Genomic DNA, 23,513 nt, shown 5'->3' with positions numbered 1-23,513 from the left:
AGTGTCAGGCATTACCCTTTCCTTCCCCGCTCCCCCTTACCACTCACCTTGGCACCTATGTAGTTCCCTAGACGGGTGCTAATGGTGTCTTGTTTTCTCCTAAAAAAAAAAAAAGAAACATACCTTTACTGCACGACAACGGGCCTGCAGTGTTGTTGTTCCACAGTCCGTTTCCATTGATGACGTTAGTCATCCACAATGAAAATGGACTGCGGCTTTCAGTAGCACTCTGGGGCCCGGTCGGTGCCGCAGGAAGGTATGTTTAAAAAATATATATATTTTAAAAAAAACATAATTTAGCATCTGTGTAAAAAAAAAAAAAAAAAAAAAAAAAAACTACATGGGTGCTAATGGCAATATGCCCCTTGGTGGCGGGCAGACCCTTTTGGTAACGGCACAGCCACTTTCGTTACTGTGCTCGGGCCCTTAACTTGGCGTGGCAGGCCATTACCTACAGGGTTGGCCCGCTGCCTTGGGGCATATTGCCTCATTACTCCCAGGCCAGGTCATCCCCATCATAGCTATTGATAGCTGAGCCCTCCCTCCAGACACCCATTGTGGTTTTTTACACCGCTTGGTAAGCCTACAGGAAGTCTCAGTGAGTCAGAGTTGCTTTTATACCCATCTTGGGAGAGGAGCCTCTCTCCCGCACAGAGCTCACCTTCTAGACTAAGAGCTGTGATGAGGAAGACAAACAAGGATATAAGCTTCAGGAGTATTTTAAAAAGAACACATTTGTTTTAATAATTGTACCATTACGTGGGGTAATGGTAACACCTGTACCCAAGCACAAGGTGCCAAATCTGGTTGACATGTGCACTATAAAAAGAGTAATTATTATAAAATGTTAATTCTACAGGGACCAGAAAGCTTTATATGTGGAGCAAGTGCTGCTGGGTGGGTTGTGAACAGGCTTCTTGCTAGAGAAGTAATCTCAGCTCTTGGAAAATCTCGGCTGCAACAGAGGCGTTGACAGGGTAGGGCCTAAGCGGGCAAGGCCCACCCAAAATCTGTAAATACTCTCTCTGCAGCAGTGTGTGGGCATTTACACATGTTAATGGCACTGTGGTGGGCCCAACTTCTTTAGCTTCAGGCTCTAAGGTGCAAAGGATATTGTCTCTGATTCTCAAGTGTTCAAATTTTCAAATCCAACATAAAAGTATGATTCAAAGCAAAAGGTTCCTAATGAACAAGGTGTATACCTCCCAGGGAATGGCTCCTTTCCCCAGCTTCCTTTTCACCATTATCAAAAGTTCCAACAGTGAAAGAGTAAGTTCCTTGTAGTAACCCAAGAGGATATCTCCCTCATCTCAGTGTGCTCACAGTTCCAGGGAATGGCTCCTTTCCCCAATTCCTCCTTATATTCAAGACAACAATCTCAGACATGACTCCTCTTTGGGATTCAAATATTTGTAATTTCAGTGCAGGTCCCAGACTTGCAGGTCACCTGGTATACTCCCCTGCCAGGTTTTCTGTCCACCTTTGAAAACTCACAATCCCAAGGGTATGGGTCTTCCTTGAGATTCTTTTCCACTGTAGTTTATCACACACTTTTTGACTTTGCCTGGTGTATTCCCCTGCCAGGTCTTGGATGCAGTATTTGAATCCTTTAACTTTCCCCAGATATACTCTCCTGCCAGCGTTTCAACACTTGATCTTGCCTGGTATACTCTCCTGTCAGGACGTATACACATTTATCTTTCCTTTTGCCCACAAAGTGATATTTGCCCACTGTTGGCTTATCACCTCCAGTTTCACAAAGTTTGTTTCAACATTTGTACTTGTATTTGTTATACTTCCCCTTTTCAGGTATGGGCCCAGTGACCTGTTCGTGGTATGGTTTAAGCCCATGCTAGACCCATCACAGATTCCATTCAGTGTTTCTCTCATCACTTGTTAGACAATCCTGGCTACGCCTCTGGGCTGCAACAAACAGGATTTAGTTGCAAGATGAAGCAACTTCAATTGGGGCCTGTGTGCAGAAGTGCACAATGCACTAACCAAAAAGGTGAAAGATGAAGCAACAATGCTCTCTTGGGCCTACTCCTTTTTTATTTTATTTTTTATTATTACTTTGATTTGTATTCGAAAGTTGCAGCATAAAGCAAGTGACAGAAATATAATAAATGAAGACATATTTTACACACACCATGTAAATAATAGGTACCAATAAAATAATGACAAATGCAAGGCTTCTAGCCCCTTTGGCAGGTATTGGTGTCTAACAAGAAATTAACTTTAAAACTTAATCTTTTTTATAATGATAAGAATTTGAACGAAACATTCAGTGAAAAAGATCCATGGTGTGGTTAGTCAGTGACTACTCTAAATAAGTCATGTAGCTTTAGATATTTTTTCCAGGCATTACCTCTCACCCAGAATGCAACTCTTGAATACACTAAAATGTAAGTGCAGATTCAGGTGCCTACTCTTGCACGTGAGCTGGTGCGTCATGCCTAGGGAGTCCCATTTCCATTTCAATTCATAGTAGAAATGAAAGAGCAGAGCCTCCATACCGAAAACTGCATTGGGATGTGTGCATGGAATTGATGGTGAGATGACGTAGCCCAATTACTCACTTGCTGCGATGACGTAGCCCAATCACTCACTTGCTGCATCAATTTTTCTGCAACCTGCAGGCCCCTGATAATATTTTGGGGGCATTCCCTTGTTTGTTACTACTGTAATCTGTTGTTTGTTTCTCCACTGGCCCAAGTTTGTAGCAGCGGCCCTCAATAGAAAACAAGCGAGTCCCATGAAATGGAGCAGGGCCAGCCCCCGATAATCGTCCTACGGGAACAGGAGTTTATCTTGCATGGACAAGTCGGCCTATGTAATTAAAGACGCGTGATGCTGAGCTTCACAGCCTTTTCACATTGTATTTGGCAAAGTTCCCTTTATGGCTGTCAGATTTCAATCTATTCTGTCTACACATCATCACATAACTCGATTCAGTAAAGTGTGCTGATAAAGCGGCACTGCACGCTCATACCCTGAAAGTAGTAAGTAAATATGCATGTAATGACGAGAGGCCTGTGAATATGGAAACGTGCACAATATTTGTTACTTATTCCTGGTTCCACAAGGGTTTGAAATCAGAACGAGTACTGTCTAAATGGGCAGCGCTTCAGAGCGAAACTCAATGGGACAGGCAAAGGTGATTTCAACCAAGCTAAGCAGTGACAGTGGCCTGCGCCTAAATGCAGTCTAGCTAAGCAGTGACAGTGGCCTGCGCCTAAATGCAGTCTAGCTAAGCAGTGACAGTGGCCTGCGCCAACATGCAGTCTCACTAAGCAGTGACAGTGGCCTACGCCTACATGCAGTGTAGCTAAGCAGTGACAGTGGCCTACGCCTACATGCAGTGACAGTGGCCTATGCCTAAATGCAGTGTAGCTAATCAGGGACTGTGGCCTACGCCTACATGCAGTGTAGCTAAGCAGGGACTGTGGCCTACGCCTACATGTAGTGTAGCTAATGCAGTGACTTTAGCCTGCGCCTCCCTGCAGTGTAGCTAAGCAGTGACAGTGCAAGGTAGCTAAGCAGTGACGGTGGCCTGCGCCTAAATGCAGTGTAGCTAAGCAGTGACGGTGGCCTATTCCTACATGCAGTGACAGTGGCCGATGCCTAAATGCAGTGTAGCTAAGCAGTGACATGCACCTACATGCAGTGTAGCTAAGCAGTGACGGTGGCCTGCGCCTACATGCAGTGTAGCTAAGCAGGGACTGTGGCCTACGCCTACATGCAGTGTAGCTAATGCAGTGACAGTAGCCTGCGCCTACCTGCAGTGTAGCTAAGCAGTGACGGTGGGCTGCGCCTAAATGCAGTGACGGTGGGCTGCGCCTAAATGCAGTGACGGTGGGCTGCGCCTAAATGCAGTGTATGTGATTGTAGCTTTATTAGGTCTATCATAGAAACTGAGAATAATACCTCCTGTCCTCCTGGAAGCCCTGCCTGCCTGCGGATAGTTATGGAATAATGTACTCCCCATTGTACAGCAAAGTGATGTTGCAAGTCACAGAGGAGTTGCAAAAGGGTGGTGTGTGAGATGGGCAGCAGGATGTCTGAAGACAGAGGGATGACAGAGAGCATTATGTAAGAGAGTGGAGGGAGGGGAGCGGCGTAATGATAGGACATTGGTTTGTGCCGAGGGTGTGATGCAAAGGGGTGTGAGCATGATGCACTGAGAGGGGGGAAGGAAGGAACGGTGTACATGTGTCCCAAGGGGATGTTGAGCTGGATGTGGTTTTTGGGGTTACTGAGCAACAGCAGCAAGTGTTGAACGCATAGTACGGATCTGAGATGGGGGTTGGGGAGGTTCATGGCAGTAATGCCTCCCGGTGGACCGCATTGTGCAGTGAACGTGGGTGAGGCCAACTAACAACGTAAAAAGAAGCATTAGCAGAGCCAAAGCTTTTGGTTTTTGTGTAGTCATGGGATCCGCATTGTCCGGGCACTGTCAATATTGTACTACCTTGCCATAAGCTGCCAACAGCAGACATATGGTATTAATAGCTTGGCATGTTATGGCAGTGACTGGTAAATGCTTAGCTAGGGTCTAAACAAGAGTAAATACGTTGGCTTTGCCAATGCTTGTTTTTTGCACGAATTCAGTGCAAGAAACGGATGCAAGGAGACATATACTGCTTATAAACCAAGTGGCTGAAATCTTACTTGATTAAAGACCTTTTGATTACACCAGGAGGTGGTTTATAGCTGTCATTACTTTTAAACGGCTTCTCAGAAATCACAGTAGTAGCTCAAAGACATCCCAGGGGGACATCTTTTGGGTGGGGTGTAGAATGTAGTTGGTGGGTATGGCTATAAGGACAGGCATTGTGATGAGCCAGGAATGAGATGCGGGCATGGAGGACTCAAGGAATTTGGTCATAAACTTTTATTCAAATTAAGAAGGGGTTGGCAAATGCCTCACTATCCCTACCCTAGGAGGTATTTCCCTAGCTAAACCAAAAACTCAGGGGTCTTTCCTTTGTCAAGATGTCCAAAGCAAAAATATGTCCTGTGTTTGTAATCCTATTCTGGCCCTCACACTCTAAATTAACTCTAAGGTGCAAAGGATATTGTATCTGCTTCTCAAAAGTGTTCAAATCCAACATAAAAGTAAGATTCAAATCAAAAGGTTCCAAATGAACAAGGTGTATTCCTCCAGGAAATGGCTCCCTTCCCCAGCTTCCCTTTCACCAAAATGCAAAAGTTCAAACAATTAATAGGTAAGTACTTTGTAGTTACCCAAGAGGATATCTCCCTCCTCTCAGTGTGCTCACAGTTCCAGGGAATTACTCCTTTCCCCAAAGTCCTCCACGATTCTCTTTCCAATATTTGCAATTTCAGTGTGGGTCCCAGACTCGCAGGTCACCTGGTATACTCCCATGCCAGGTTTTCTCTCCACCTTGAAAACAACTCACAATCCCAAGGGCATGGGTCTTCCTTGAGATTCTTTTCCACAGACTTTTTGACTTTGCCTGGTGTGCTCCCCTGCCAGGTCTTGGATGCAGGCTTTCAAACATTTCACTTTCCCCTGGTATACTCTCCTGTCAGGATTTATTTTGAGTTTCCTTTTGCCCACAAAGTGATGTTTGCCCATTGTTATCACCTCCAGTTTCACAACGTTTGTTTCAACATTCGTACTTGTGTGTGTTATACTTCCCCTTTTTTAGGTATGGGCCCAGCGACACGTTTGTGGTATGGTTTACGCCCATGCTAAATCCTTCAGATTTCATTCAGTGTTTCTCTCATTACTTTCATGAGCAGTATCAGGCAGAATCATATGCAGTACCCTTTGGAAACACCACACACAAGTAAGACTACAAGTGACAGTACAAATTCACCTTTGGTACAAGCTTGTACTACACAGTAAAGTGGTAGCGATGGCTGAGCAGCCAAACTTATCTCAAGAGTAAAGTGAGCAGTATCAATAGTTACACAAAGGACAGCAATTACTATGATTCAAACAAACACTGACTCAAGGTTAATGAGTAAAAGAATATACATTTATTTACACATCAGTTTAAAACAATTCACAAAGTAAAGCAGCAGAAAAATCACTCTTAATACACTACACAACACCTGATGAATTCTGGACAAGTTAAGCTCAAAATGAAGTGTGAGCAAAATGGCACTCAGCAATTTAAAAGGGAGGGAAAGACAAGGTTGTACAAAATTGCAGCACAGCACCAACAAGTAAGTAGGCAGGGCAATCTAGAAAAGGCTTTCTACAATGTGGATTCAAATCAATAGGCCTGGCCAAGGTTAATGGTACAGAGTCTTTGCAGAGGATCACACAGTTCAGAGTAGTTCGCGGTTAAGTCTCTGCCAAGAGTTCGAAACGAAGTTGGTCGGAAGAAAAGTTACTTAAAAGAGTAGAGAAAGACAAGCCCTCGGATTGGCAAAAGATTTCAAACACTTTCACTGTGGTCGGACGGAACGAATGACTGGGTTAGAACAGTACCTTAAATGAAGAAGAAGAAGAAGGCTGTAGCTGAGGCAGAAGCTCCTGGCAGACCCTGCAGGCTCACGGTTCCTGAAGCGACTGTCGGACTGACACAAAGTAGGAAGACTGGAGGGTCCTGCACTGCCCAGGGAAGAAACCAGCAGCAGAGCAAAGCAACAAATAAAAGGTGCGCTCCTTAAAACCCAAACAGGGTCCGAGCCTCCTGGCTATCGTGTTCACTGCAGCAATGCACAGCAAATTCGACCAGGGGAGGGAGGCCTTGCTTGGTGTTTGGCAAAGTGGTTGGTCCCACCAGATCAAGGGAAGAAGATTCCTTGCAGATCTTTTGTCGTCGAAGAGATTTGGACCCGCAGCAGGGCTTCACCAGGAGGTTCAGTCGTGGTAATGGTCCTATTCTTTCAGCTTCTCTTCGGTTCTCTCAATCCAGTGGCGACTCTGCCTTCCAAGCCCCAGAGACCTTCTTTTTATGCAGTTTTCCCCCATTCACACATCCTGGCTGTCAATCACACAGCAGGGTGGCTGTCCTGGTGGGACAGTCGCCACAGCCAATCATACAGAGTGTGAAATGGGTCTCGAAGGAGACCCTGTGCAGTGAGTGTCAAACCCCTCCCTCACATCCTGTCCGCCTGAGTCATTCAGGCACCTAAGGAGGGCTTCTGTGCAGAAGCCCGCCAAAGGACGGCGAACAAAGGAACCAAACCTGGTTTGGCATGCTAAGTAAAACACAAGAAAGACCTTTACAAAAAAAAATGGGGGTAATAAACCCAGCCGAAACCAAATAAAAGTAAATGGGGTCCAGCAGATTTAGTTCGAGGTTACTAACTTAGTCTAAAACAGTACAAAGGCTATTTACATAGACTGCGGTAGGAAACATAGGGTAGATACCACTGCCACCAGCCAAATCTTAACGAAAGGGGAACAAAATAATGTTCCATGAGAGCCAGACAAAAGGGATAACTATTAACCCTTTCCAGTACTCTATGGAAGATAGTTTGTGCCGGGTCTGTGCATTTAAAAAGACTAATAAAGTCAAGGCAACTTTACATGTTCTGGGAGACAGTAGTCCGTCCCAGAAAAGTGAGTTTAAAGTGGGAAGTCTGAAAAAGACAACCTTGTGTCACTGCACTAAAGGTGCTGTGTGACACACAGTAAAAAGATGATGCCTATGGAGTAGGTGAGGCTCCACAGTCTATGAACATAAAAATGTTAAACACACAGCAAAACACATGTAAGAGTGGGAAAAAAGGCTTTCACTCTTACCAGGTGAAAAAATAAATCCTAGAAATCCAGCAAAGCTGCTGAGGGGCTCAGTAGGTAAGGGAAATTAGCCATTCTGGAGAATTCTCCCTAACAAGCAATATGCATTCTCAGGCATCCTGGTGACCTGTCCGTCTTCCCTGGGCTTACTGGGTGCTTTGAATGCTTCTTGTGCTCTTCTTTCATCTCTGCACAGCTTGTTGGCTCAGCGTGCATCCCGACTGCTGCTGTAGCTTAACTGCATTCGGTTCCACACTGCACGGATCCTGCTGCCTTTCTGACACAGATGGCGAGCCCTCTGTTACTCAGTTTCCTCTCATGATGTCAGGGTTCTCTTTGGCTTTGCTTCCCGTGGCATGCTCCCCGATAGCATGTTGTCCTGTCTCTGCGCAGCTTGTGGCATTACCCAGCTTCTGCACTTTTCCCTCACGCCATCTGTCAGCTACCAAGAATTAACTTCCAGGCAGAACGGAGCAACTTCCAAATATTAGACCGCTGAGTTTGCTTATCGGTCTCAGTCATCTTCATTGCTCTGTTCTTCTTTCTCAACTCAGTTGCGTTCACAGTGTCTTTAGCATAACATTGAGGAAGTTAGCAATGGATCTCACTGGGAATAATCGCTACTGCTCCCTGCCTCTTCCTCATCTCGGTTATTAGCATATCACTCCCTGTCTGATGTTGGGGACAGTATGAAGTGGACCTGGCAAGGGTTTGAGGGAGAGGGTACAATGTGCCATTATGGCATGAGGAGGAGAAGGAACATCCCTAAAAGGGAATGGGGTATGTGACTTCCTCTCGCAATGCCATGTCACCCCCGCCCCCGTATTACCCTCCTTCATATAGTCGCGCCCGGGGACAGGATCAGATAGCGGCTGCCGTCCCCAGGCCACATGAGAAGCCACCTCTGGGGAATGAGTGATGACATTGTCAGATTCATCACAGCGTCCAATGGGTGGATACATAAATAAGCAGACAACTCACCCAGGCTGTGTCCCCCTCACATCACCTCTCATATCGTCAGTCCCTGTGATGATCGCTTCAGCTTATAGATGAGGCTTTCATCAACAGCCAAAACTAAAAATCGCCACTCGCCTTAGCGGAGAGGGGGCGAACGAGCATGGGTGGGGCTAGAAAAGGTTTAGCTGTCCTTTTGTTAGTAGTCTTCATTGGTCAAAACAGATTCCTCTGGACAGCTTCTCATATGGGGTACAGGTTTTTGTCATGAATGGTCAACTATCAAAGATGGGATTTCCCCCTGATTAGTGTTTGTCACAATGGAAATGTAAAAGTCTTCCCCTGCACTAAAATTACAACCACACATACCTGATCGCACTGAGGAAAATATACACATGGCCACCAAATGAAAGTGTCCCGCATTTGCGAATCAAAATGTTAGAACAATGGTGCAATCTTGGCGCCACTGTGTACATCTTATGATCAAAACCATCAGCTACATTGTGCACTAATTCTTTTAATTTGCCCAAATCAGCCAATATAACTGGCCCTAAAGACCAGTGCGAGGCGGCACACATGCCACACCTTTCACCAATTATAATGTCGTTCTTCTGCACTTGACAACATTGGGTCCTGAGCATATTTGTGAAGCGTTGGTGGGAGGAGCATTAGCCAATGTATAATCATGTGTTTACAGTTTTTAGAGAATGAATCTATTGTTGCCATTTGAGTTGACTAAACAAAAGAACTGATGGCTGGAAGGTTTAGAATTAATCTTAACCTCTGACATCGCTCTGGGCAACCCTCAAGACCATTGTTCATTGTTTTCCAACCCATTACAGAAAGGGGAAAGACCATATGCAATTCAGGCCGGGTGCCATCCCAAAAAGGGCAGTCCAACCTGAACTGCTTGGTCACAACCCGTGTACACGAGACCGCAAGGAACCCCACAGTTGTTTCAGGGTTATTGGGTGTCATCAGTGAGGTGCATCTTGAGTCTCTAGGCCCAACAGACACGGGACCCACGTCTGAACATAGCCGTCCCACAAGGGGTGACTATGGCAAAACAAAAGAGCTGACAGCTGGAAGGTTTATAATTCATCGTAACCCCTAAATAAATTACAGATATATTGTTCAGTTTTTAATCATCCAGAGAGTTAAATAGTGCACGCTATGGTCTGGAATTATCAACTTTCTCCTTACATGGTATTCTTAAAAAATACTTAAATTCTCACATTGCAAACTACATGCATTCCGTTGGTATATAATGCACACAGCAAACCTATATACGCACACATACATCTATTATATGTATATAAAAATGCTAAGATCATCAAACCTTTAATTGCAACTATGAATGGTTGATTCATTCTGACCAGTGCAGAAGACTCTTCCAGTAAACAGCCCTGATATCGTCTTTAGTCGGCAGTCTAAAATACAGCGGTCTTCCATGATCACCTTCGGGGTGATGAAATGACTACTGTTCTGCAGCAGTACAGGGATGAGTATTGGCATAACCACCTACTACAGTAATCTTAATCATGAAGGTTAAGCAGGCACAGACTGAGAGTATAGCTGTGAGGGATTCGACCATCCGCACTGGGAGTGTGTGCTTGCCTGGGCTTTTATTTTTTAGCAATTTGAATGATGGGAGATCAACCTCCGAAACTGTGTGGGGCTTATCTGCATACATATTCTAATGCTCGCCGCACAACAAACACATAGTCCAGTTTACTTTGGGGGACACAGCCTACAGGCGCAGTCCTCCTTGTCACATTTATTTGACAGGTGACAGCGAGGGGTGACCAAAAACATCCGGAGGAGGAAAAAACACCCTCCCGTGGCTTGCCTAATTACATTTCAAAGGCTCCATGGATCCGCTTTGTTCTATTGTCTAAGTTCTGTGTGTTGGTGGAGCATACTGATGAGAGTTGATTGAAGAAGGCCTGCAAATAGGTCTGGTTGCAGAAATTAACAATGGACAGGGAAACGATCAAATCTTTGATATGCAATGTGTCACCTTGAAGCTAGCTCTCACCCCTCTGTATGAAGGAGAGTGAATGGCATGTCTGGTTCCACTATTTACCGTAGGCAACCCCTGCAGAACTGACCCCTTTCAGAGGGACAGAGTATGTGATTTGAGGGAGACAGAAGTCTGTTCTCACCACAAACTTCAAGGGAGACCCGCGCTTTTATCAAGAGCCGCAGAGGGCTCTGTTAACCAGAGAGACACTTGATCTTCAACAGACAGAAAGATGGGTGGAACTTAGGAGTGCATGTTGTCACCTCTTACCTTTCCTGTTGCAAAGCACTCTGGTCCTGAACCTGTGCATAACAGAAGATTGTTGGTGGGGACCCAGAATGGTTCATTAAAGTAGGCTGAGCCATCACTGGGGCCCATTTGGCTTCGCATTTGGACCCTGGCTGAAGGTACAGTCTGCCTATAGCTTTAGCTTTCGCCAGTGAAGGAAGGCCAGGATTTCCAAGAGGAATGCAAGATCCCTCCCCTAAACCTCTCCCAGGGAACAGAGGAAGATGACAAACTTAGAGGACCATCCAGCAGCTCCAGAACCAGTACCCACCCAGCACACGGCATGCCCTGCTAGATTCTGCCAGCAAACCTCCCAGGTGGGAAGTGCCAGAGAGTCTCTGAACAAAGGACAAGGCTGCAAGCACTCTCCTCAGCTTTGGGCCATCCACCTTAAAGGACGACACAAGTCCTGCGAAGAAGCTGGGAGGAGTGCCACAACAAGCATCAACCAGCGTCCATCTTTTAAGGAAATTGTTTGAGGCAGTAGAGCCCTCGAACCGCGACCTGCTGCACCACTGACTGTTGTCATGCTGCAGTCACTAAAGCCGTCCGAGACGTCTCGACTAGCATTCCAGATCTGCTAACCAGCACATAGACTATGCTTGTTGACCCTGAGACGCTGTGTAGGCCAAACTGCAGCCGTCCATCCAGTGTTGCTTGCCGGCCTGCTGCCTGATACCCACAACTGTCTCCCATCTTGAATGCGTTCGCAGAAGCTACAAAACGTCCTGGGACCGACTCAATGCTGTTGGGCATCAAGATCATTTCAAGCAACAGGTACATGTAGTTCTGTGCCCTTGGTCCTCCTCTGAAGGACCTTACTGACATTTACGTCCCCTTGCTCCTATGGTGCTGAAACCAAATATCATTGAACAGTTACTGATTGCTTTACCGACTATCCTCCTGTCAGTATCCACAATGCATCCCTTTCCTTCCTGAAACTGTCTGTCCGTTGTGTTCCTTTACAGTGTGGGTTGTATTTTGTAGTGTGCTAGAACTGTCTGTTGTAATAATATTAAATTCAATATTTTTATACAACCTTGACTAGACAGTCCATTTTATTATTGGGTAATAATTGTATTGCAACAAACGATCCACGACCTTGCATAGATAAGTGCTGTTCCAACCACATACCAAAATTGGACAAGGACGTTTATAATGTACTTGTATTCCAATCTGTTCGGATCGCTTCTGGTGTACTAGAGGTGTGGGGCTGATTGATGGTTTAGAAACCGATATTCATCCTTGGACCACCGGTGCCCCGGAAGTTGATTCGTCACAATCTCCTTCGCCTCTTTTGGTAATGTGGGCAATGAGTAGGCTATATATTCAGCATCAGGTGAGCTGGTAACAGTAGCAACCCAAACAGCAATATACATAAAGGCTGCAAAATAAAAGCATGTCCAATCAAGTTTCTATGAAAATATAGACTTTCAATTTAAAAATACAAATCCAGACTACCCCAAAAATGCTAGCAAAAACCACTGTTTCATAGAGAGTGGGTATCTGAAATGTAGACAATGGCCATGCCATACCACACCAAAGTGGCTGGATGTCTCCAATTAGTCTAGAATCGGAGGAGGCTAGAGTAGCACTGCTCGATATTGGCGTTCAGCAGTGGACATAATGGGCAACCATCTTCCACGGCTATCCTGGTCCTTGTCCCCCTCTAGTACCTTGTGTGTTTGTGTTCATCTGGAAGCCAGTGGTACCTCTTCAGAGGTATTTTGACATGGTCTCTTTAAGTTTCTGCAAACTCTGGACACTTGATTTCTTCCAAAAAAAAGTTGGGTCTGGTGTGTTGTGTATACCATTGTTCAAACTGGGTTAAAGAATACAATATTACGTGTGTCAAATATGTAGCCTGGATCCGGTGACTCTCGCAATCTTACACACATTTGACCTGACCAGAGAATCTGTTGAGCTTTAGAGAATCTGTTGTACTTTCCGGGTGTAGAGTGCCAGATGTGTAACTGACAAAATGGCGGTCTACCATGTTATTGACAATAAACCCTAGATGTTTGTTGATGCTATGTTTATAAGAATTCACTGGCATTTCACTATGCACCGAGTAACGTTTCAAGGACCAAGAATGGCCTACAACTGTCTGTGCTGATGCGTTCCTCATACGTTAAGGGAAAGACCAACGTTTTTTTGCAAATTGAGTTTTAAGGTCTGTGACTAAAAAAACGTGTATTAGACAGTTGTGTTGCTCAGCTAATGAAGTTGGAGCTTTTCTTTCTCTGGTCACAAACTTCAAATTGAACTTTCCTCAGATTTTCTTAGTTCAGTTAGTCTTCACTCATTTAGAAACGCATTCAAACTCTTTCACTTGAATTCCTGACTTGGCTTAATTCGTGGCCGTGGGAGATGATTTTAGTGTTTTGTTTTGCTAAGAAAGTTGTGTTGAGGGTCAGTCTCTGCTACATAAGTGAAGTCACACACTTGCCTGTCATTTCAGCAGATGGCTGTGAAGTCCGGGGAGCATGTCTGAGGTACCCCTTCATAAATAGGATGGTAACTCTGCTGAGGGCCAGGTGATGGGTATTCTTTGTGTCACTGAGCTGGTAAAAGGAGCCATTGGAAGGAGCATGACACACCAATGCATGAGTTGTGGCTCCGCAGTGCCAATCCTGCCTGGGAACTTCATTGTATTCAACCTCCGGCCATAACTGATACTGCACTGGATTGGATTTGAGATATCACAGGCTTAACAGCAACATGTGACAACTGACTTTTAGCAGGTTGTCATTGGAGCTCAAAGCTTGTACTCCCTCCATGAGAAAACGTATAGGGCAAAGGATTTCCTTTTAGGACTCTGGGCAATGAGTTTCAATGCATGTTGGCGCAGTCTCAGTCACTGGTAGCTTCCTCTCAGTCTCAGGGCCTCTTGGTGTACCTGACATACAGTGTGGTTTAACTACACCAGCTTTCACAGGCACAATAACACGTGCCCCGCTGACCCGCCCCACATCTATCAAGCAGTCATGCACCGCAGTGTTGGCCTTTTGTCAGGATACGTGTGTGTGTGTGTGTGTGACTAATACTTGTACAACTCCTTGAGTGGAATTTGGGGAAGCCCATGGTGCGGCTGTCCCTCCACCCCCAGTGCCCCTCCACACATAATAGTGCGCAAGCGTGAATATATCAGTCAGTCCGCCCTGCTTATCTATATATATATATATATGTCTCTTGGATAGAGACAAAATTAGGCTCATAGGCAAGAAAGACAACAAAACTTGGCTTGTATTTAAAATAGGCCAAAAACAGGCTGTTAAATTAACATTAGAGGGTTCAATTAACGGTGATAACCTCCCACCCCACCTCCTTAGACTGCCCTTCCCTGCATCTAGCTGCTGCCTAAAAGGTCACTTGGTGGCTTATCATCTTTATGGGGTGCATCCCTGTTCCTTCTGGGGTCCGACATCTTTCCCCTGGGTCTACCTCAGTTTCAGTATTCTTACTTGAGTATGGGTTACTTTGGTTTGCTCAACTTGTTCATTCGGTGGCACATTAAGAACTTGCCAACCTATCCGGTAGGTGGTGCGAAAGGGTTGACAGACACTGGATAATAGTGTTGCTTGACCTCTTGTTTCCGGTAGCTAAACAAGAACCTACCAACTACCTAGAAGTGGCTGTCACCAAGGGCATCAGCTAGAACCTTCTTGCTGGACCTGCAGAGAGGGGGAGAAGAAAGAAACAAACTCTGCGTCGCTGTAGGCCTTCCAACATCATTTGTTGACACTCAGGAAGCCTAAGTACCCAGGCCTGCCTCGACGTGTGACATCACCGTGCGGGGCACACGTCACCAAGTTGTGCCGGTCGTCTTTCAATGAGACAATCCTTCGTCTGGAGGGCAGTTTCATATGTCTGCCGCATTCTCTATGCCCTGTGTCTGCTCAGAGCCACTCGAGTACTATTTCTATTCTGAGGAAAGCACCTCATCATGCGACGCTGTGCGGCAGCAAAACGTGTACTTCTCACACTCCTCACTAATCAGGCAATCAAGACCTAAACATGTTTAAGAGCCGTTTCTGTGTGTTTGTAGGTAAGAGCACAGCACATTTTATCTGCCAGCCAGGTCCATGTTTCCCGTTAAAAAACAAAGCATAAGCAGAGGGCCCCTGATCACTCCCAGATAGTGAAAACCCAAATTAATTTGAAAATCAATAAATACCAACAGGCACGTGACTGCCAGAGGCTGCAAAGGCGTGAAGTGGGAGTCGCCTTCTCAGACAAAGGCCACGGGAGTGAAGCCTCGAGGGGGGCGTCTGCTCTACCCATTCCACACCTTCCTTTGCTGCTGTTCGTATCCTCCTATCCTTGTCTCCATCGAACAATCCTTTTCCCCGTAACCCAAAATTTACATTTCTTCTCTCGACCGTTCATCAGAACTCTGAGGTCCTTGCCAGTAATTGGTGCGTTTGTTTGAATGATATGGTGTACCATTGGCCATCCGAGTTTTTTTCATGGGCATACGTACATCATTCTTGGTTCTTAACTCCATTGAACATTTTAACCCCTCCTGCGCCTTTCATACGCATTCATACGTGTGTGAATGAGTATTATAATACCTTCAGGGGGTTTCACACAGAGTGCATTGGTGTTCAGAGAGCCCAGCCCCGTGGGTGCGGAGCTCATGTCTGTGAGGCGGACAGGAGGCGCCCGCCAGGCATTACCTATAAATCAGTAATTCTAGAGCGATCCAAGGTGTGACAGGTTTCAGTGACGCACTCCGAACGGCCACGCCACTTCTGACAGTAAACCGCCGTCCAAGGAGGTAGGCGGGCAGAGTGTGGCCTCTTTCTCTCTCTCTACCCGCGCCTCGGATAGCCGTGTTCCACTCGGAGAGAAAATATGACCCCCACCCCCGCCCAACACCTGAGAACCGCCTCGCGGGAAATATGGTCGCTCCCATGCCACTGCGTGCAACGCACATTACAGAGAACATAATTCGCAAGGGACATATCGGCGAAATTAATTAAGTTAATTGGATGGCTATTTCGAAATTAGCTGTGGAATTCTTGAGGTAACTTTTAACGAATGGGGGGAAGGATTTCTCACCTCCAAAGAGCTGTTACCTCCACTTTAGCTTGCCTGAAACTGAAACTTCACAAAAAAAAGGATTGCAACCCCAACACTTTGGGCTTTATTTCCATCCCTAACCCCCCCCTCCTCCCAGCTACTCCCCCATCCTGTGTATGCACTGCATCATCGCTGCTGACATATTTTGGTTTAGCTCCCCTCTTTCATGTTTGATTTGCACTTGCGCTGCCATCGAGGGTAGTTTGTATTATCAGAACGGTCAAGGTCTCTGAATAACTCAAAACCTACTCCCATGTCCCCTCCATGCCTTGAGCGCTTTGAAGCACATATTTTGTGAATACGCACTTTATAAACCAAATATACCATAATGATACGACCTTGTCATAAGATGGCAACACCTGGCAAATGGTGTTAGTACCTGGACATGTTGTTGTAGTTTCTGGCAAATGCCTACGTAATGCCTGCACAAAAGCCCACGCTGTTGGCTTTGTCAATGTTTGTTTTCTACCGGAATTCAGTGCAAGAAATGAGTACACACAAAGCACGTAGCTTAAGGCACACCCAGTAAAAACTTTTATAACACCATGATCGTATGCAGTCTTTTTGGGTATGGATGGATGGAGGTGGGCGGGCGTGGTGGGTGTGGGGGTCCCCCCCCCCACCAAAATTCTGTGGCAATAAAAAGCAATTAAAATATTGCAGGAAAAAATCTGCGGTGAAAAATTGTGTGGTCAAAAACACATGCAACCCCAGGACCTAGTTACCACTGCAATCACGCATTTAGCTTTCACAAGACTGCTTAGAATTAACAATGGCATCCCCTCAAAGACACTGAGCTAGCTTCCCAGGAGAGGTGCTGTGGGTAAGTGGGGGGCAAGTAGTGGGTGGGAATGGCCGCATGGATTAGCGAAGCAAGGGTGGTAAGTGGGTTCATAAAAAAATTCAAAACGGCATCCATGGGCTGTGTGCCGCTCCTCACATCCCATCTCTTTCATAGCTTCACTTCCCATGCCAATAGCCTATGTGTAGAACTTACAGCACCATTTAATAGCCAAAACTAAAAAGGGCAAATGATATGCAAATCAGCAGGCCCTCCACCAAAAGAAACAGATGTGTTCCACCTGCTGCACCATGTCAGTCCTCCATGTTTGGCTTAACAGACATGCACCAAAAAGGGCTAGTGGCATAAGTCTAGTCCTTGAAGGGTTGCCTGGCATCCGGATGCCACTGCTGTGCCCATTGAGGTCACTATAACATGTGCCTGCCACTGCGACCTGTCGTTGCGCGTGTATGCACCTGCAGATTGGTGGGGCCTCATCCCCTGAAGTCCTACATAGCCTAGAGGAAAATATCCGCTTAGCAGGGAGAGAGTTGAATTAAGTAGCGTGAGAACTATCTAAAAGTACACATTTCTGCCTTGCTGGGCATTGTAAGTGCGATTTAGCTCGTCCTTGTGGTTTAGAAGTGTAGGCTTAAGCCAGGGGTGCACAACTGATTTTGACAGAGGGCCGAAAGTACCTTACATGAGGGCTATAGTGGGCCGAAAAGTAAATGTGGGCGGGGCGGTAGGCGGGGCGTGGCAGGAGGCTTTTTAAACCCCCAATTTGTACTAAACACATGGAAAAATAATGTTTTTGAGGGGTAACGATTTTTATTTGCATTTCAAACTTACATTTTGTACTACACATTTTCCATTGTTATAATTTATTTCTATTTAGTTATTGTATCTCGCATGTTTAGTTAACTTATATATATTTTATTTTATTGACCCTAGATTGGACATGCCGTTATTTTGGACTGCTACAGTTTGCTATTTGGGTTGCCCAAGAGGAGTATGGCCTTCATTGAGTCAGGTTTCCTCAAAAAGCCAAAGATGAACATCTCCTAACTGTGCCTGTTTTAGCTTTATTATTGGGTTCACTCTTGGAGTGCATCACTATGCCCCATGTCTCTCACCCCCAACCAAACACTATGCCCCATGGCCCCCTCACATCCAACCAAACATTATGGCCCCCTCACCCCCCAAGCAAACACTATGCCCCATGGCCCCCTCACCCCGAAGCAAACACTATGCCCCCTGACCCCCAAGCAAACACTATGCCCCATGGCCCCCTTACCCCCAACCAAACACTATGCCCCATGGCCCCCTACCAAACACTATGCCCCATGGCCCCCTCACCCCCAAGCAAACACTATGCCCCCTGACCCCCAAGCAAACACTATGCCCCAGGGCCCCCTTACCCCCAACCAAACACTATGCCCCATGGCCCCCTCACCCCCAACCAAACACTATGCCCCATGGCCCCCTCACCCCCAACCAAACACTATGCCCCATGGGCCCCTCACCCCCAACCAAACACTATGCCCCATGGCCCCCTCACCCCCAACCAAACACTATGCCCCATGGCCCCCTCACCCCCAAGCAAACACTATGCCCCATGGCCCCCTCACCCCCAAGCAAACACTATGCCCCATGGCCCCCTCACCCCCAAGCAAACACTATGCCCCAGGCCCCCTCACCCCCAAGCAAACACTATGCCCCAGGGCCCCCTTACCCCCAACCAAACACTATGCCCCAGGGCCCCCTTACCCCCAACCAAACACTATGCCCCATACAGACCCAAACCCCCACCCCCAACTCAGCACACACACAAACATGCACCCATACAGACCCGAACCCCCACCCCCACACTCCAAACCCCATCCCCCAAATCAGCACACACAAGCACCCAACCAGACCCGAACCCCCACCCCCCAACTCAGCACACACAAATCTGCACCCATACAGACCCGCCCCTCCACCCCAAATCAGCACACACACAGACCCGAACCCCCCCACCCCCAACTCAGCACACACACAAACATGCACCCATACAGACCCGAACCCCCCCACCCCCCAACTCAGCACACAAAAATCATTCAAATCAAAACATTCATACACATCCGACAACTCCCCCACCCCCGCATCTCAACATACACACAAAAAACATTCAAATCCAAACATTCATACACATCTGACACCCCTCCCACCCCCGCATCTCAACATACACACAAAATACATTCAAATCCAAACATCCAACACCCCCCCACCCCCGCATCTCAACATACACACAAAATACATTCAAATCCAAACATCCGACACACATCCAACACCCCCCCCCACCCCAACATACACATAAATACATTCAAATCCAAACATCCGACACCCTCCCACCCCCGCATCTCAACATACACACAAATACATTCAAATCCAAACATCCGACACACATCCAACACCCCCCCCACCCCAACATACACATAAATACATTCAAATCCAAACATCCGACACACATCCGACACCCTCCCACCCCCGCATCTCAACATACACACAAATACATTCAAATCCAAACATCCGACACACATCCGACCCCCCCTCGCAACATACACACAAACATAAAGCAAAACAGACCCGACACACAAACAGACCACTTACCGGAGACGTGCTGGAAGGCAGGCAGGTAAGCTGGAATCGTACTACCGCTGGCGTGGTCCAAGGCTGAAATGCCTTCCGGCATCAAGCCTTATGGACCACGCCAGCCGTAGTGCTGGCCCTCCATTGGTGCAGCACACACGCATTACGTGGCTCGTAGGAGTGACGTGGTGCGTGTGTGTGCTGAGCCAATGAGGGCCAGTGTTTTGTCCGGCCCGGAAGACAACCTTTCCTAATGGAAAGTCTTTGTGCTTCGCGGGCCGGACAAAAGAGCATGGCGGGCCGCAACTGGCCCGCGGGCCATATGTTGTGCACCCATGGCTTAAGCCCTCGTGACAAGTGGGCTCATTAAAGCACCCAATGTAGGAATGGCCTGTATGGACCTGTGTCTACAGGCTCAACCTACAGCACTCTGAGGAAGCCCAACAAGGAGGAAACGCACCTGGGATAATTGGTTACCTTATCACTCCTTGGTACCATGTGAAAATGTCGCGGGGGGAAAAGTCGCCAGGTAGTTGAGGGTTTTTTTTTTTTTTTTTTTTTTTTCCTGACCCCTAAAATTCTTTCCCCAAATATTCTAGATGGGGTATAATTATATATTATCACCTCCTAGACTATTTTGGGAAAGTGTTTGCTTTTCTGGAGGGTGCATTTTTAGGAAAATGTCGCCACCTGGCGGCCATTTTCAAGGTGACATCACTGAATACCCGCTCCTTTAGGTGCTATGACTAATCTGCATTATTTGATTCTCTAGGGCATAAAATTGCATGCTATATTAGTAAGAGATCAATGTAGTCCATAAAGGAAGGCCGCAGCTGACTTCTTCTAAATTCTGTCAATTAGGAAAGACTTATGCAAAAACAAGGGGGTGGTCCTGGGAGTCCCTCTGCCGGACATTAGTCCCGGTTACAGGAGTCTTACCCAGATTCTTTAGCTGTCCCTTTCACAGAGGAGAAATATCCATAACATATCAGTCTTTGTCCTGCCCAGGTGCAGTCCAGCACCGAAATGCTAGGCAATTCTCCTCTGAATAAGAGTACCAACAGCAACGCCAGACGCATGTTTTGGCCTCGTTAGGCCTCATCAGTAGGGTGGAGCTGTGACTCTCTGAGAACAGTGAGCAAGGGGTCGACGTCTGGATTCCCCTAGTAACTTAGGGTGAGACCCAAAGTTACTTTAGTATGCAAAAACCAGAGACCCTGGTACAGTTTTGTTCCCCCCCCACCGCCTTCCCCCTTCGCTTGCATGCCAGGGCATTTGAGAACAGAGGTACAGTTGAGTGAGACCCCCACACACCGTCCACAGAGTGTGTTTTAGGATTAGGGTTTACTGCAGGATTTTAAGTGTTAGCTGTATGAACGCTGATTATTACAACTCTTTCGATGTTCATAATAAATGTTATTGTTATAATAATTGTACGAGTATGCCCCCTTTCTCTCGTGTTCACGAGCCTGGGTGTGTTTCCTGTGACTCAGTGAAAGAATGTGGTTTACTCAATAGTATGTGTACATCCCTGGGAAATGAGTCAGAGGAGGGCCACAGGCATAACCACATCGCGGGTGTGGGCGGCGGCGGCGGAAGACGCTGATAATGGCGGATGCAAGAAACTGCTTTCCTCTGCATGTCGCGTGGCTCAGAAGGGCAGGGTCCGCACGACATGCCTGCACGACATGCCTGCCCATTAGCAGGGCGGTGGCGGCGAGGGGGTTTGGGGGGGTAACCAAATGGCTGCCTCGGTGACTCATAGTGTTTTCAAGGAAGGATCCAAACCAAGAAACCTTACTTTGAGGTGTGGCCTGTGTGACTAATGCAAGGACTCGACAGACACCGCCGAGTTTTTGATCTATTACTAACATGTACCTGTCATTTAGTGGGCAGAAATCGGCTTCAAAATAAAGGTTAGAGTGGGGCACGATATATTTATTTTGGCATTTGTTAAGCGCACTTCTTAGCCCGCAGGCATCTAGGCGCTGGTTGCATAAGCTTGGCAGTTACAGTAGTTCGTATTGTCTAAGGTTGCAGTCGTTACACTTTACATTAGGGTACATCATGGGGGGCAAGATTACAGCCTTTGCAATATGAATGATTGCATGGTATGAAAGTGAAATAGCCCAGTGAAGAGGCCCCAGTGAAGAGGCCCGCTGCTTCTTCCCTGCTGGTCGTCGTTTCCCAGTGGTCTGCATGTAACATGCGGGCACAGCTGGGTTCACCAAATCATCAGAAGACCTGTGGGCGCACTCTCCTTAGTCCGCTTCGAGAAAGTCAAAGGTGCACTCCAGCAAAGCTTTTCCTCCCAGAAGCACTCTTCCGTGCCACTGAATTGACATGTCATGCCAGGTGATGTTATGTTATCCTACTGCAGAGCGCTGCCTTGTTCATGGTCGACAGGAGCTCTGGCGGGTCTGAAAGAGAGTGGGGTGGGTTAGGCTAGTGTGTAGAGATGGAAAATGCGAGCGAACTTGACTGTTGTGTTGATGCGTGTATACCGGAAGTTACCTTAGCCCTGCACATGTGTTTCTAGATGTCTGTTGAGAATACAAAGGCATTTGAGCCATGAGAGGGAGTACGTGTGTCCTTGGTGCTAGAATGCGTTACAGGCTGGGTGTTTTCGATTGTAGTGTTTTTGTGTGACTGATATGTGGATTTCCTTAAACTGGTTGTTTGGTTAGTCTCTGGATAGTGTGTTTGAATTCTTCCTCCTTCCAGGTCGGAGAGGAAGAGTGGGCTTTATCTCCAGGCGGAAATGATAACGGTGTACGTGGCCCATGCCATATTTGTGAAATAGTAGCACATTGGAGAACCATGCCAGTCTCCTTACTTTCAATACACTGTCCACCCTGCTCCCCGCTCTGCTCTTGTCCTCTCCCCATCTGTGTCCCATGCCACACCCTGCTCAGTGTCATTGCCTGTCCAAAGCTTGCTCCCTTTCGTGGTCCCCTGCCCACTGGTCCCCCTGTGTCTTTCTGTCTCCTCCCTGCCATAGATCCTCCGTGTTCCACTCCCTACCCGACCAACTCACATCAGAGTCTCTTTCTATTCTGTTCCCCATCATGGTGTATCCCCTTGCCCACTCGCCATTATAGTGCCCTTCCTGCAGTTCTCCCGGAGATTTCGGCACTGGCTAGCGCTGTGTAACTTTTTAATGTTTTTTGTTGTGTATATTTGGGGGGTAGGAGGGTCACCTACCCTAACCCATACCTTAATGTAACCCTTAATCTAACCCTAGCCCCAACACTAACCCCTAACCCTAATCTAACCCACAGTTTTATATTACTAATTTTGATGGATCCATCGAATTATATTCAACAAAATGGACATTCGATGGAATGGCATTTCGTTGCTTCTAATTCGATGGTGCTAGATGCATTAGTATTCGATGGATTGACCAGATACCCCTGGGTGGTGCTGTCGTCCAAACTGCTTTGCCCATAGGATCCTCTGTCATCTGAAATCATGACCTACCTGAGTCGGCCTTTAAGAGAAGTACTCCCACTCAGGGGAATGAGTTACCAAAAAAGGGGCGTCCTTAGTCGTGTAGATGCATGGATTGTGGGGAGTTGGTCTAAGTAGAGCATCATTTGGACTATAGTGAAGACTTTGATAGGGAAGTCTAATTCATGATCTAGTGCTGATTTCCTGAGGAAAGATCGCACTAGGCAAGATGTTCGGAGCGGGAGAATGTAATCGTGATGGCGCTGCCTCCCCCAAGATCTCATTTGCCTCCCTCTCGGCTGACCTATACCCTCTTGTTCTCCATCAGACTCCACGATGTTCGACGACTGCGTTCACCAGCCCGGTCTGCATGTCTTCAGGGTGGAGAAGATGAAGCTGGTCCTGGTGCCAAAGGAGCAGGTCGGGGTCTTCTATTCCGGGGACTCGTATCTGCTGCTCAACAACATAGAGAAGGGAGGCTCCAACCTGCACTTCTGGATTGGTAAGAGAGAAAGGGGCGGGGGAGCGTTTGAAAGGATAACAAGGCTTGAAGCTTTACATGCAGGGCCGGCAGA

General features: G+C 46.9%; 1 protein-coding gene across 1 annotated transcript in view; it reads left to right on the top strand.

Annotated features, from left to right (window-relative positions):
- Positions 1–23,513, top strand: part of CAPG (capping actin protein, gelsolin like) — a 64,132-nt gene that overhangs the window by 4,384 nt on the left and 36,235 nt on the right. Inside the window, exon 2 of the mRNA XM_069628848.1 lies at positions 23,267–23,440. Coding sequence (XP_069484949.1) covers positions 23,275–23,440 — 166 coding nt within the window. The 5' untranslated portion in view covers positions 23,267–23,274. The remainder of the gene's footprint in view (positions 1–23,266; positions 23,441–23,513) is intronic.

This window comes from Ambystoma mexicanum, chromosome 12, assembly GCF_040938575.1.
Source record: "Ambystoma mexicanum isolate Mex_15411 chromosome 12, UKY_AmexF1_1, whole genome shotgun sequence".
NCBI lineage: Eukaryota > Metazoa > Chordata > Amphibia > Caudata > Ambystomatidae > Ambystoma > Ambystoma mexicanum.
This window is presented reverse-complemented; position numbering and strand designations above follow the sequence as displayed.